Source organism: Cyclopterus lumpus, chromosome 24, assembly GCF_009769545.1.
Source record: "Cyclopterus lumpus isolate fCycLum1 chromosome 24, fCycLum1.pri, whole genome shotgun sequence".
Lineage (NCBI taxonomy): Eukaryota > Metazoa > Chordata > Actinopteri > Perciformes > Cyclopteridae > Cyclopterus > Cyclopterus lumpus.
This window is the reverse complement of record NC_046989.1, coordinates 289,587-305,000: the sequence shown is the minus strand read 5'-3', so window position 1 is coordinate 305,000 and position 15,414 is coordinate 289,587. Positions and strand designations below refer to the sequence as shown.

General features: G+C 47.7%; 1 protein-coding gene across 1 annotated transcript in view; it reads left to right on the top strand.

The window, feature by feature from the left end:
* The window catches only part of si:ch73-212j7.1 (centrosomal protein of 170 kDa protein B), a 29,872-nt gene extending 17,264 nt beyond the window's left edge, over window positions 1-12,608 (top strand). Inside the window, exons 7-19 of the mRNA XM_034527786.1 lie at window positions 1,301-1,810; window positions 1,892-2,958; window positions 3,501-3,677; window positions 3,874-3,991; window positions 4,390-6,120; window positions 6,847-7,087; window positions 7,178-7,334; window positions 7,884-7,925; window positions 10,843-10,974; window positions 11,452-11,540; window positions 11,687-11,780; window positions 11,877-11,928; window positions 12,412-12,608. Of these exons, the coding sequence (XP_034383677.1) occupies window positions 1,301-1,810; window positions 1,892-2,958; window positions 3,501-3,677; window positions 3,874-3,991; window positions 4,390-6,120; window positions 6,847-7,087; window positions 7,178-7,334; window positions 7,884-7,925; window positions 10,843-10,974; window positions 11,452-11,540; window positions 11,687-11,780; window positions 11,877-11,928; window positions 12,412-12,608 (4,607 nt within the window). The remainder of the gene's footprint in view (window positions 1-1,300; window positions 1,811-1,891; window positions 2,959-3,500; window positions 3,678-3,873; window positions 3,992-4,389; window positions 6,121-6,846; window positions 7,088-7,177; window positions 7,335-7,883; window positions 7,926-10,842; window positions 10,975-11,451; window positions 11,541-11,686; window positions 11,781-11,876; window positions 11,929-12,411) is intronic.
* Window positions 12,609-15,414: the final 2,806 nt, after the last annotated feature.

Genomic DNA, 15,414 nt, shown 5'->3' with positions numbered 1-15,414 from the left:
CTGCAGTGGTCGCGGATGATAAAACTCGGGCATGGGAGGAGTTCGGGGGGGCCATTGAGAAAGCTTATGCCAGGGTGCTGTAAAGGAGGGTCCGACCGTTTGTCGAACCTCAGATTCAAGACGAGCAGTGCGGATTCTGTCCCGGTCGTGGAACCGTGGACCAGCTCTTTATCCACGCAAGACTACTGGAGGGGTCCTGGGAGTTTGCCCAACCAGTCTAAATGTGCTTTGTGGACTTGGAGAAGACTTTTCGACCGGGTTCCTCTGGGTTTTTTGTGGGGGGTGCTGCTGGAGTATGGAGTGCCGGACTCGTTACAACAGGCTATCAGGTCTCTGTACGCCTGCAGTAGGAGCTGTGTTCGTATTCTCTGCAATAAGTCAGACACGTTCCCGGTGGGTGTTGGCCTCCACCAGGGCTGCCCTTTGTCACCGGTCCTGTTCGTGATTTTCACGGACAGGATATCTATACACAGCCGGGGGGTGGAGACAGAGGGCTACCCCAAGCGAAGGAGTTCAAGTACTAGGGTTTGTTCACGAGTGAGGGTAAGATGGAGATGGATATCGACAGGCGGATCGGTGGGGCTGCAGCAGTAAAACATGTGCTACACCGGACCGTCTTGGTGAAGAGGGTCAATTTTCTGGTCGGTCTACGTTCCAACCCTCACCCATGTTCACGAACTGTGGATCGTGACTGAAAGAATGAGGTCACGGACACAAGCGGCCAAAATGAGTTTCCTCTGTAGGGGGGCCGGGCTCAGCCTTAGAGATAAGGTAAGGAGATGAGTTTCCTCTGTAAGGGGGCCGGGCTCAGCATTAGAGATAGGGTAAGGAGATGAGTTTCCTCTGTAGGGTTGAGGCACTACTCCTTCGTGTCGAAAGGAGTCAGCTGAGGTGGTTCGGGCATCTAATTCGGATGCCTCCAGGCATGTCCAACTGGGAACAGACCCCGGGGAAGACCCAGGACACGCGGAAGGGATTATATCTCCCAGCTGTCCTGGGAACGCCTCAGGGTCCCCCAGAATGAGCTGGCGAGGGAAGCCTGGGTCAGCCTGCTGGGTCTGCTGCCACCCCGACCCGACCCCGGACTAAGCGGTTATAATGTATGTAAATTAAATGAAATTAGATTTGGTTTGATTTAACACGTTAACAGACATGTTTACATTGTTATTGTTAAAAATTACTAATATTATTAGAATATTGTTTTTCATCACAAAAGTGGTAGTAGTACCTGTATCATTATTATTATTATTATTATTATTATTATTATTATTATTATTATTATTATTATTAAATGTTTCAGAAGTCCAGAGAGACTTGTTGGTGGATCTGGACTTTACCGGATCCCTGCCAGACTCGCAATCGAAGACCGCTTTCCCTCCATACCACCGTGAGCCGAGCTACTTTGAGATCCCCACCAAGGACTTCCAGCACCCGAAGACCTTAGGGGCGGAGCTTCACGAGATCCCCACCAAGGACACGGACACACCACAAGCCCCGCCACCCCCCTCCACCCCGACCCCACCCGTCGTTCAGAGCCACGCCTCCTTCACCATCGAGTTTGATGACTGCATGCCCGGCAAGATCAAGATCAAAGATCACGTCACCAAGTTCTCCACCCGCCAGAGGAAGCAGCAGGCTCCACCCAACAACCCCATCACAACAGCCACACTAACAGATGTGATGTCAGCGGAGAGCAAGGTGGTCGATTGGCTGGTCCACAGCGACGTCAGCATGATGAGAAGACGTCCGCCGTGTGAAGATGTTTATAGCACCAAGAGCGACCTCGCCATCAACATCAAGACTCTCAGAGGTAAGAGTCAGCGCCTTAAAGGGCCACACCACAGGCTTTTAATGTGACATCATGACTAACGCGGTGTTTTCTTGTCATCAGGTCACCATCATGATGATGGAACCCAGAGTGACTCAGAGGACCCAGTTCTCAAAGGGGGGAGGAGTAAATCTCACCACTCCATCCAATCGGAGCAGTCCGAGGCGTCGCAACAGACGATCCAATCAGGGCCGTCGATCCACTGCCAGCCGCCTCCAGTATCGCATTCCTCTCCACCCGGATCGTCCCCAGCCTCACCTGTGGCCCCTGAGCGACCTCTGTCCCAGAGTCCTCCTCAGGACCAGTCCCCCACTGCAGAAGAGCCCAAGCAGGGCCTCCCTGAGCACCTCCCCCAGCAGGCCTTTATCATCGAGTTCTTCGACGACAACCCGCGCAAAAAGCGCTCGCAGTCCTTCACGCACAATCCTGCCCATGCAGACTCGTACTCCGCCCTGAAGGCCAAGCTGGAGCGCCGGAAAGGCGGTGAGAGGCCAGCGTCCGTGCACGGCCACATCCCTCCCACCCAGCAGGTGACGGTTCCCCTGAAGGGTCAAGGCCATGGTGGCCCCCAGAGATCCAGCTCTCTGAAGAGGGAGAAGACTGATGGGGAGGTGGCCTCCTCTGGTTCCTCTTCTCGCTCCTCCTCGGGTATCGCCAGCAGACCCTTCAGCAGTGTCGGGAAGAAGTCCAAGCTCGCCCAGGAGTTTGCTGCTGAATTCCTGAAGGATTCTGTTCGACAGGATTCTTCCCCAACGAGGGACAAGATGTCCCCTCCCCCGATGTCTGCACCGCCGGTGATGGTGTCGCCTCCTCATGCAAGAATTCCTTCCCCCCAAGAATCTCTGGCACCTTCCTCAGTCTCCTATCCCACTTCCCCCTTGCAGCCTCCAGTAATGTCAAAGTCCTCAACCCTCACCAATGCTGCAATCCAGACCGCTTCTCCGGTCCACTCCTCAGGGCCTCCCATGTCCCCCAAGCTGCCCCTGGGCATCCGGGCAGGAGACCCCAAAGCTTCCCAGAGGATGATGAGGAACGAGGAGGACGACAGCCTGAGCGATGCTGGGACCTACACCATCGAGACCGAGTCGCAGGACAAGGAGGTGGAGGAAGCTCGCAACATGATCGATCAGGTGAACGCAGTGATCTTAAGGTGTTGTTAGCTTCTGACCCGGCACACGTGTTTGTATGAAGCAGCTTTCATGATCCATGATGTAAAAAGTTCCTTTCAGTTCTGAGTAGAGTGAATATGTGCTTGTGTAAAAGTGAACATTGACTCTTAAAAGGTTGCTTTGCATTAAGACTTTTTTATCGAGGCACTACTGAAGCTGTTGTTCTGTTACTAACATCAGTACAAGACGCAACCAAACATCCCTCTAGTCTAGAGTGTCTTTGTTGGGGGTAGCGGTAAAGACCTTATTTGTATTATAATATCCCAATAAGTCACAAACCTGTTTATACTTCCCCTTCTCCAAATTTTTTCAGTCCACAATAAAATGGTCATTATAAACATGGGTTGAACTGCAGAAAAGGATAACTACAAATATGTGAGGTGCTTAAATAAAAAGTGTGTTCTAAATCGCTTCAGGGATGCATGACACCTCTTGTCCTTCTTGCTCCTTCCTGTTGCCGTGATCCTGCCCCCCGTCCTCATGCATGCCCTGTGCTCTGACAGGTGTTTGGTGTCCTCGACTCTCCAGAGTACAGTGGTGTGAACACAGGAGTGTATAGACCTGTAATAAATGATGGCAAGGATGAGCAAGCTAACCTGCCTAGCGATGGTAGCACTGTGGACCCGTTGCATGGCTTTATCCCAGCTGCTATCAGCGGCCCCCCAACAGGCCCCATACAGGTAAAAAACAGTAAAAACTGAATCAGAACCTGGAAAAACACCTGTGTAGCATGTTCTGATCCCAGTGCATGAAGTCTAGTGTTGTTATTCCCTCAGATTCTCCTGGTACATCATTTACACTGTTGAGTCTTGTCGGAGTCTTTGGCCATGTGTTTCTATCGTTCGGTAAAGTTCATCATGTGGTTTTGTTTTCTAGGTTCCATCTGCTCAGGCGTCAGGTCTGGAAGGACCCAAGTGGGTTTCCCGTTGGACCAGTCTGGCAGACAGCTATGCCGAACCTGGATCCACTCCACCTCAAGGGGAATGTCTGGAAGGTGTCGTTTTATTTCTGTCTATGCAGTTTATCAGAAGACGATATAAATGTGAATTGTTAAGAGTTGGGTGTCAAACCCAAATACTTTTCTAACCCATTTCTACCTGCTATTAACCTGAGATCCATATCTAACAACATTATTTTAGACTAATACTAATATTGAGAGTGGAAATGTTGAACGACGCCCTGGTGCAAGATGACAATAATACTGAGCTTTAAAAGCACACTCCGTTCTGACATGGTCCATGTTAGAAAGCAGACCATGTGGACTATGATCTGGTTTTGGTGTGGGCACATTAGTTGAGGATTGGGCTTTGAAATGTCTATTATTGAAAATATAGTACAATGTGTATATATATACTGTATATATAATATTTTATTTGAAAAACTGTTTTATAGATTTGCGCTTCATCAGCCGGTCAATGGGACATTACAGCTACGATAACTCTGAGTCAGAGTCCAGCCACAGCTCCAGGACAAGAAGGCTGCTTCCCCAGGTGCCTCCAGAAAAGCTGGATAGTGTTCCCCCAAGCATTCTGATTCGCCATGAGCCTTACCAAGTCCAAGAACCTCTGGACAGAGTCACCGGCCCTCACCGGCCACAGGACTCCACCCAGCGCCTGTCCGTTCAGGATGATGTGGACCCAGATAGCCTCAGTGACGCCAGCCGCTCGGATGACGGGCCTGTTCTGGAGAACACAAAGAAGAATCAAGCCAGGAGTGGATCTTTGTCTCCAGGGGCCGCTGGTCCTCTGTTCAAGGGTCCAGAGAAAGTGTCTCCCTCCTCCAAATCCACCTCTTTCTACATCGGTTCTGAAGACAGTCCAGGCAAACCTGACCAAGCCCGGAGCCCGGTACAGTCTGAGAGGTCACGCGACCCCCCGGCAAAACCCCCCCCCACCACCGTCCTGATCCGACACCTGAGTGGACATGAACCCAGGAAAACCGTTGTCAAACCCAACAGCTCTGCTCCAAACCTCCAAATACAGGACAAGGATTCTGTCCCCACTAAAGACAGCTGCATATCATACATCGTCAGGCAGGAAAGCTTCACCAAAGACCGGCCCAGCAACACCGTCCAGATGAAGAAGCTTCCCCACATCTCCAGCCACCCATCCATCAGAGATATGGAGCAGAGGAGGGAGACCATCAAGGACCCACAGTCCTTCCTTCAGGAGGCCGAGGGAACTCTGTCCTCTTTGGACTCTAAGTTCCCCTCATCCGGCTCCGGTCGTAGCTCAAAGAAAGGAGGCTCCTCCACCCACATGGATGACTCTCTCTCTGGTGAGTCGGATGTGGACACAGCGAGCACCGTGAGCCAGGTGAGTAGCAAGAACGTTCCAATCGGCTCTGCTTCCAAAAAGCGTGCCGCCATTAGCAGCCTCCAAAAGGAAAAGTCCTCTTCCAGCCCGTCCATCCAACAGAAGGGACGGCAACTTTCTGCCCGTGAACGTCTCTCAGAGAAACGCCGAAACCAGACGATGACGGATACAGCGAGCAAGGCAGAGGCAGCAAAGCGCTTCCAGATGCGCCGCAGTGCAGGAAACCGCGGATCTCTGGATCTGTCAGAGGGCAAGCCGGGTTCTGGTCAACACTGGACCGAAACAACATTATCGGACCATGAAATTTCCCGTCCGTCCAGCCGTAGCAAGAAACTCATCACCCCTCTTCAGAAAGAAGACAATGGAAAGACACCCAAGACGGCAACACAGCAGGTTTTGACGCGGTCCAACAGCCTGTCAGCACCACGGCCAACCCGGGCCTCCATGCTCCGACGAGCACGCCTGGGTGAGACTTCGGATAATGAAGGTGCTGAGACTGACCGAGGCTCCCAGAATTCTGACCATATCACGGCACCGTCCAAAGTGTCCGCCGATGGGAAGAAGCTGTCCAGGCTGGACATCCTAGCGATGCCCAGGAAGAGAACCGGCTCCTTCACGACTCCCAGTGACAACGAGACGTCCTCCACGGGCCGCTCCGGTTTCTCTAATCGGAACTCTGAGTCCGTCACCACCGCGCGGAAGACATCTGTGGGCGACGCCCGCCAGGCAACTAGCAAAGGGGGTGGAGCTTTGGGGAAGCAACCGCTGACCCGTACCCGGTCCAGCGGAGCCAAGTACCCCACCGCCAGTGAGTCCTGGCTAGATTTTTATAATGTAGACATTCATAATCTTTTCTTGTCTATGTTCAGTGTTTTACCTGCTCCTTCTCTTCAATATCTATATCAACATATATTGTGTTTATGTGGGCGTTGAGGATTTGGTCTCTAACATCTGTCCAATGTAATTTCTGAGCGAAAATGAAACTTAGTCTTACAAATTACATGTTATATTATTTAACATACAATGATGCTGATCATGAATAAATTAAATTAAATATCTAAAATGAAAGAATAAGTTGTCGTTCAATCTCATGAACATTTAATGTATTTTTATGCAGTAAATTGACAAACTCTTTAACTACTACATGAGAGACATGATGACAATCTGGCCTTTTAATGTCATTGTGGATCACATCAAGTTTCTATCCCTGCTGCTGTTACCATGGAAACACAGCTCACCAGCATCGGTCTGTGCTGTTCTCCGTCATGTTTGAAATAAAGATGCGACTCTATCCACGTATAAACCCACATCCCGGGATCACAGAAAATGTCAAAGCAATATTATACATTGTAGATTCATAAATTCTCATGACAATCATGATCTAATCTTTTGAATTAATCACAAATCCAAAAGTGTGTTTACAGCTCAATGTTTCTTTGTTCAAACTGGTGATTTAACAGCTTGGAAACCAACAACAGAACTGAGACTGGTTGAGCTTCTTTGGTCAAATGAACCCAAATCTAAATATTTCCAGGTTCCCGTTGCAGACAGAAGGGCTCAGACTTCTCTTCATCCTCTGAGGAAGAATACGAGGCGAGTGCAGGGAACCCCAAAGCCAAGCGCTCCTCCCATCACTCCACTTCCTCCCAGACGCCACGCCATAGGATGGCTGCCACCCGATCCAAGTCTGTCTCCCTGGAGATGGAGGAGGACGAGGACCAGAGCGAGGTCGACCCATATCAGAACTGGTCCACGCACAGCGCGGAGATCGCCAAGTAATAACAACAATGACCCTGACGTTGACTTTAAACTCTGTTGTTCTTTCCCGGTGCATCCAAACCTTTATGCTTGTGTTCCCTATGCAGGCTAAGCCAGGACTTGGCCAAAGATTTGGCCATCCTGGCGAAGGAAATCCATGATGTTGCTGGGGACGGAGACTCGCCGAGCTCCGACATGGGCACCGCCACTTCGCCCAGTTCGCTGCCAAACACGGCAGCCTCCACCATCTCTGCCAGGGAGGAGGTGAGCAACGCTACACAAAAGAAACACAAACACTACAACCACTACAACCACCACAACTACCACAACTACCACAACCACCACAACCACTACAACCATTACACCACCACAACTACCACAGCCAACACAACCACTACAACCATTACACCACCACAACTACCACAACCACCACAACCACTACAACCACTACACCACCACAATCAGCACAACCACTACAACTATTACAACCACCACAACAAGGTGAGGTTACCAAAGACTGTTAGTTTGTCTTATCTTGTACACACGTTTAATGTTTAACAACTGGAGTCTGAAGAAACTGATCCTGATCAGCATCAGACATCTAAACAGCTAGTCAGTAACGGTGTGCTGCTGTTCTGTGTGTTCTCAGTTAAAATAGTTAGAAAAACCCTCTTTTGCCCTCTTTTTGTCGTTCAGACTATCATCTCTCTGATATTCTAAACATTGAGGTTGAGTTTCAGGTTGCAGGATAATTGTCTGGAGCTTCTTCATGCTTTGGATTCTCATGATTCATTTCTCTGTTGTGCTGCACAGAGGCCATCTTATCCATACTTCTGTTGTGTTGGACCATCTCAGGTGTCTTACTCTGACTCATCACTCCTCCTGCAGTGTGATTGGTTCCCCTCCATCATGTCCCTCCCATCACTGATCCTAACACTCCCCTCTCACCAGTGTTGGACTTTTCTGATGTTTGTCTGATTAAGTGGTTCGGTATGAAAGAGTATTAACCACAAAACCACTGAAGTGAACTCAAAACAAATCCAAGCTCCTCTCAGTCTACAGGATCAGGGTGTGACAAACAGGTGTACCGGGATGACAACCCGACCCAAAACTATGGGCTCTACCCAACCAGGCTCTACCCAAACAGACACTAGGCAACCAGACACAATCCAACCAGACACTACCTAACCAGACTCTACCCAACCAGACTCTACCTAACCAGACTCTACCCAACCAGACTCTACCTAACCAGACTCTACCCAACCAGACTCTATCTAACCAGACTCTACCCAACCAGACTCTACCTAACCAGACTCTACCCAACCAGACACTACCTAATCAGACACTATCTAACCAGACACTACCTAACCAGACTCTACCCAACCAGACTCTACCCAACCAGACTCTACCCAACCAGACACTATCTAACCAGACACTATCTAACCAGACACTACCTAATCAGACACTATCTAACCAGACACTACCTAATCAGACACTACCTAACCAGACTCTACCTAACCAGACACTAACTAACCAGACACTAACTAACCAGACTCTACCCAACCAGACTCTACCCAACCAGACTCTACCCAACCAGACTCTACCCAACCAGACACTACCCAACCAGACTCTACCCAACCAGACACTATCTAACCAGACACTATCTAACCAGACACTACCTAATCAGACACTACCTAACCAGACACTACCTAATCAGACACTACCTAACCAGACTCTACCCAACCAGACTCTACCCAACCAGACTCTACCCAACCAGACACTACCCAACCAGACACTACCTAATCAGACACTATCTAACCAGACACTACCTAATCAGACACTATCTAACCAGACACTACCTAACCAGACTCTACCCAACCAGACTCTACCCAACCAGACTCTACCCAACCAGACTCTACCCAACCGGACACTACCCAACCAGACACTACCCAACCAGACACTACCCAACCGGACACTACCCAACTGGACACTACCTAATCGGACACTATCTAACCGGACACTACCTAATCAGACACTATCTAACCAGACTCTACCCAACCAGACTCTACCCAACCAGACACTACCCAACCAGACACTACCCAATCGGACACTATCTAACCGGACACTACCTAATCAGACACTATCTAACCAGACACTACCTAATCAGACACTACCTAACCAGACTCTACCCAACCAGACTCTAACTAATCAGACACTATCTAACCAGACACTACCTAATCAGACACTACCCAACCAGACACTACCCAATCGGACACTACCCAACCAGACACTACCCAATCGGACACTATCTAACCGGACACTACCTAATCAGACACTATCTAATCAGACACTACCTAATCAGACTCTACCCAACCAGACTCTACCCAACCAGACACTACCCAACCAGACACTACCCAATCGGACACTATCTAACCGGACACTACCTAATCAGACACTACCTAACCAGACACTACCTAATCAGACACTACCTAACCAGACTCTACCCAACCAGACTCTACCCAACCAGACACTACCCAATCGGACACTATCTAACCGGACACTACCTAATCAGACACTACCTAACCAGACACTACCTAATCAGACACTACCTAACCAGACTCTACCCAACCAGACTCTACCCAACCAGACACTACCCAATCGGACACTATCTAACCGGACACTACCTAATCAGACACTACCCAACCAGACACTACCCAATCGGACACTATCTAACCGGACACTACCCAATCGGACACTATCTAATCAGACACTATCTAATCAGACACTACCTAATCAGACTCTACCTAACCAGACTCTACCCAACCAGACTCTACCCAACCAGACTCTACCCAACCAGACTCTACCCAACCAGACACTACCCAACCAGACTACTACTCTACTTTCCTCTACTCTACTCTGCTCTGCTCTATTCTACTCTGCTCTGCCCTCTATAATGTCATAATTCATTACCATCTCTTAGTATGATCATAGTACTCTCCAGCCAATAAGGAAGTAGTATTATATATATATATATATATATATATATATATATATATTCCTGCTCAGATTGATTTTCTATTTTCCATTAACTTCCATTAACCTCCACCATTAATGAACTGGTTTGACTTGTTTTGGGACAGTTCCTGGAGCTTTAGCTGGTGCCCAGTAGGATCCTCCTGCACTGTGGCACCTCCCTGTTACACGCTGTATCCCAACAGTACTACAACTCCCTGTTACACGCTGTATCCCAACAGTACTACAACTCCCTGTTACACACTGTATCCCAGCAGTACTACAACTCCCTGTTACACACTGTATCCCAACAGTACTACAACTCCCTGTTACACTCTGTATCCCAGCAGTACTACAACTCCCTGTTACACGCTGTATCCCAACAGTACTACAACTCCCTGTTACACGCTGTATCCCAACAGTACTACACCTCCCTGTTACACACTGTATCCCAGCAGTACTACAACTCCCTGTTACACTCTGTATCCCAACAGTACTACAACTCCCTGTTACACTCTGTATCCCAGCAGTACTACAACTCCCTGTTACACGCTGTATCCCAACAGTACTACACCTCCCTGTTACACACTGTATCCCAACAGTACTACAACTCCCTGCTGCCCTCCACCATCGCAGCTGCATGTTGACTTGGTGCATGTGCTCACGGAGCTCCGCCTTCACGGCCGGCTGCTCGCTGGTTCAATAACCAATAATCAGTGGTTGGATCACCGAAGCCAGACTCCCTTTACTCTCTTTCCAGCTGGTCCAACATATCCCTGAGGCCAGTTTAAACTACCAGAAGGTTCCTCCAGGTGTCGTCTCGGACCTGGACGCAAACATGAATGAGCCGGAGCCCGGTTCTAAGCAACGCCGTCCGTGGAACCGCGAAGAGGTCACTGTCGAATCCCACTGAGGCTACGTTCACAATGCAGCTCAGCGTTTGTTTTAATGTGCATGTTTTGTGTATAGATTATTATTTAATAGAACTTTACAAACTTAAATCCCACTTGACTTCCTAACAGCTCAAATGTTGTCAGCTAGCTAGCTTCTCCGCTGTAGTCTGGCTCGTCTTCACCACATGACGGTAGTTACATACATCTTAGTGGAGCTACACATGCAGAGTGTGTCCTCAGGGTGGTGCCAGAGGAACATCTAGAGGGAGCAGGAAACAGTCACGTTAGCTGATACAAATAAATTCAAATAATAAAACAATTTCCTGAGCCTGCAGTGTGAACAGTTCTTAAATTCATCAAACTGAGCTGCAGTTAGTTTTGGTGTGCTGGGAAATCCGGATGTAAACTGCTGTTGATATCAGTGTTGATGCTGCGACTCATCGGGTTCCTTTTTGTCTCTGAATGAACTCTGTCAGGTGATTCTGGACAACCTGATGCTGAATCCAGTGTCTCAGCTGTCTCAGGCCATTCGAGAGAACACGGAGCAGCTCGCCGAAAAAATGAAGTAAGGGTCCAGATCCAGGTCCAGTCTTTGGGTGGTTCAGTTTGTATTTGATGGTCCAGGTCTGGGGAAGGGTCCATTTAATCTACAGGAAGTGGTCTTCTGTGGTTTTGTCTTGCGTTGGTTGTGACCCTGCAGTGTGTTCTCAGGGTTCTGTTCCAGAACAAGGCCGAGGTCTGGGAGGAGATCGAGGCCAAGATCAACGCTGAGAACGAAGTCCCCATCCTGAAAACCTCCAACAAGGTTCTGCTGTAAACTCTTAAACTATGATGAGTAACCGTGCGGATCTGATGTGAGCGCAGCTGGAACTTTATCACCTTTTCCTGTTTCATGTTGCAGGAAATTACCTCCATTCTGAAAGAGCTGAGACGAGTCCAGAGGCAGCTCGAAGGTTGTTATTGAACCAGGTTTTCACTGAAAACATAAATATCTTCTCCGCCAAGAAAGCAGCAGCACAGAGAAAATATGAATAAAAACAATTGTTATTTCTGCATAATATGGGACATAAAACAAAGTTATTGATTACAAACCCAAAGTATTAGTACACAGAGGCCGACCTCTGAGCTAGGCTAATAATTTTTTTTTAAGCTATGCTAACCACCTTTGTGCTAAGCTAGGCTAACCACTCTTTGTGCTAGGCTAGGTTAACCACTCTTTGTGCTAAGCTAGGCTGACCACCTCCTTGTTGTACCTGTTGACGTTGTTGTGAGTCTAGATAGATAGATTTGATAGATAGATATATACTTTATTAATCCCCAAGGGGAAATTTGTTAAAATATATATATAATTTGAGACTAAATTTTGAATCAATTTAGACTCAATCAAAATTGAGTCTGGTTTGAGGTGGGATCTCATGCTCTTCCTTCTTTTCTAGTGATAAACACCATCGTGGAGCCCAGCGGGGGTCTCCAGGCTGCAGCTGTCGTGACGTCGTCTCTCGGTCAGACTCGACCGTCCTCCAGGGAGAAGAAACCTGCCACCAAACCCCGCAGCGCCCCCCCAACCTCTAATGCCAACACAAGCACCAAAAGACCACCTCGTGGACCCGACGGGGCCCACTACATGGCCTGAAATGCCCCCCCCCCCCCCCCCCCCCCCCGTGGCAGCTGCGGGCCGTAGCCATGAATCCACGCCGTCTGCAGCCACATGGCCTCTTCTCCTTCCAGTGATCAGCTGACCTGATTACCGGCTGTAGCACTCAGAGGGGCCGTAAAGATGGACATCATGGCGCCGTCTTTATTCAGAGGACACAACTTGTCGCGTCTATAGTCCTCACTGTCCCACAGTTCATTGCTCACCAGTCACATTTAAGCCGTGTCCCAGTTCCATACTACATACCGATAGGATACAGTGTTACACTTGTGTCATAGTATAAGGTTTTAGTACACAAGGAATCCATGTGCTCGTTTCATCACGCCACACCAGCACCGATAGAAAACCAGAACCAGAAGTTCAGTGTGCTGGTTCTGATGTCCTCCAGTGGTGAGGAGGCATCAGTCTGGTTTGTCCCTTCTGGGCTCCTGTAGAATCATGGAGGGCTTCATGAAGAGGACCTGGTCTCTGTAGATATGAAGGACTCATTCTAAGTTTAACACAACGATTCATATTCCAGGTGATTGGACACTAAAGAAAACATAGCAGTGAATATTATTCTAGGTTTCTACTGATAGAGGGTAACCCTAACCCTGAAGGCTGAGGTGCTCTTTGATGTGAAGTTTGATCACCAAAAACAAAGAGAAATACAAACCTGAACAGAAGGAGTTTAACAAGAACAAGACCTTTGTCTCAAAGAATCAGTCAACAGATCACCAATCCCCTTCTAGCTCCTGGTCCTCCTCAGGGTTCCAAGGTGGTCCCGGACCCTGAGAACCCTTCAGGTGAGACTAAAGAGCTGCTCCAAAGTAATATTTCCCAGATGGAGATACCAGGTGTCCTTCTGGAGCCAGTCTCTAGGAGTCTGGTGGACTGGAACCCACATGCAACCACCACCCACGAGGACCAGGATAGAGACCAAGGGTGCTGCAGACCTTAATGTGCTGGACTTTGTCTGTCTGAGCACCATGGAGGATGTGATGATGAAGGTCAACCCTGATGGGGTACAGTCAGTGAAGTCTTCACCTCACCTCCTCAGAGCACTGCATTGTGGGACATTTGAGTTCTGGGACACAGCTGAAGCTAATGAAGTACTCTGAACATCCCGATAACCGGCTCCTCAAACACGGACTACCTGCAGTACTGGAGGCGCTGACTCTGTGTGGTGGATTCATGTAGAACGAACAAACCAATGTCATCTGTAGTTCAACGATAGAAGTCTGTAGAACAACATTTAGTGAAAGCTACAAAATGTTTATTGATCGGCTTCATGCTTTAATAATTAATAATCTGTTGCTGCGTTGCATTGGTCACATGACCGCTTGTGTTTTCTGTCTGTATGTAGAAGAGAAAGTTCTATTTTACTGTGAATGTCGCTGAATGTCTGTGGAGCTCGAACAGCTGCTGCTGGTCCTTAAACGCATCGCTTTGCTCAACCGCAACGAATGAAACCCAAAGGTTTGGTTCTGATTCTCTGAGCCCTCAAACACAACGCATTGGTTTCCTTTTCAAGTAATATTAATAATGGTGATAATAATATTCTTTCTTTATGCCTGCGGAACAATTAATAACTCAAGTAACACGTTTTATATCACCTGAATCTCTTTTCCAGAGCTTTTTACCGCATTTGTCTGTGTTCGCAGGCCGCTCCTGTTCCTGCTCCTGCTAGCGGATAACCGGACAGTAATTCAGACTAAACTTGATTGTCTTGTAAAAACATCACAGCAAAAACCTCCTGATGCAGTTTTCCACCAAATTTCATGAAAATCGAGTCGGATGTTTTTTTTTGTGTAAACCTGCTGACAAACAAACAAATAAAACTGTTTCACCTGTACCTGTGTGTGTGTGGGTGTGTGTGTGTGTGTGTGTGTGTGTGTTTGTGTTTGTGTGTGTATGTGTGTGTCTGTGTATCAGTGTGTGTGTGTGTGTGTGTGTGTGTGTGTGTGTCTGTGTATCAGTGTGTGTGTGTGTGTGTGTGTTTGTGTGTGTATGTGTGTGTCTGTGTATCAGTGTGTGTGTGTGTGTGTGTGTGTGCCTGTGTATCAGTGTGTGTGTGCAAATGTTTCAGAGATCAAGTTCATCGTGTCCAGCACCTGGTTAGCCTAGCATAGCACAAATAATGGAAGTGGAGGTTAAATGCTATAATTTGACAGTCATGGTATTTTATTTTGACAGTCATGATGTTTTAATATTTTGACAGTCATTATGTTTTATTTTGACAATCATGGTGTTTTATTATTTTGACAGTCATATTTTATTATTTTGACAGTCATTATGTTTTATTTTGACAATCATGGTGTTTTTATTTTGACAGTCATTATGTTTTATTTTGACAATCATGGTGTTTTTATTTTGACAGTCATTATGTTTTATTTTGACAATCATGGTGTTTTTATTTTGGTGTTTTTTATTTATTTTGACAGTCATATTTTATTATTTTGACACTCGTGGTGTTTTATTTTGACAGTCATAGTGTTTTATTTTGACAGTCATAGCGTTTACCTGCTCTGCAGCCAATGAGAATGTACCGATTCGTCACCTACCCACAACACAAGCCTGATTGGCCGGTGCTGTGATGATGTCACCGCTCCGCTTCTGCTCCGGGTGATTGGTCCGTTGTGTTTTGTTACAGCGCATGTGACCGCTTCCTGTTATCAAAGCTTTTTATGCTCCATGAAGGTGTTTCTGAAAACATCATTTATTTATGATGTTCATCTGGACGCTCACGTCTTCTTCACCTTCATCAGGATTTCTTTGTATCATAGAGTCATTTGTAATAAACTGA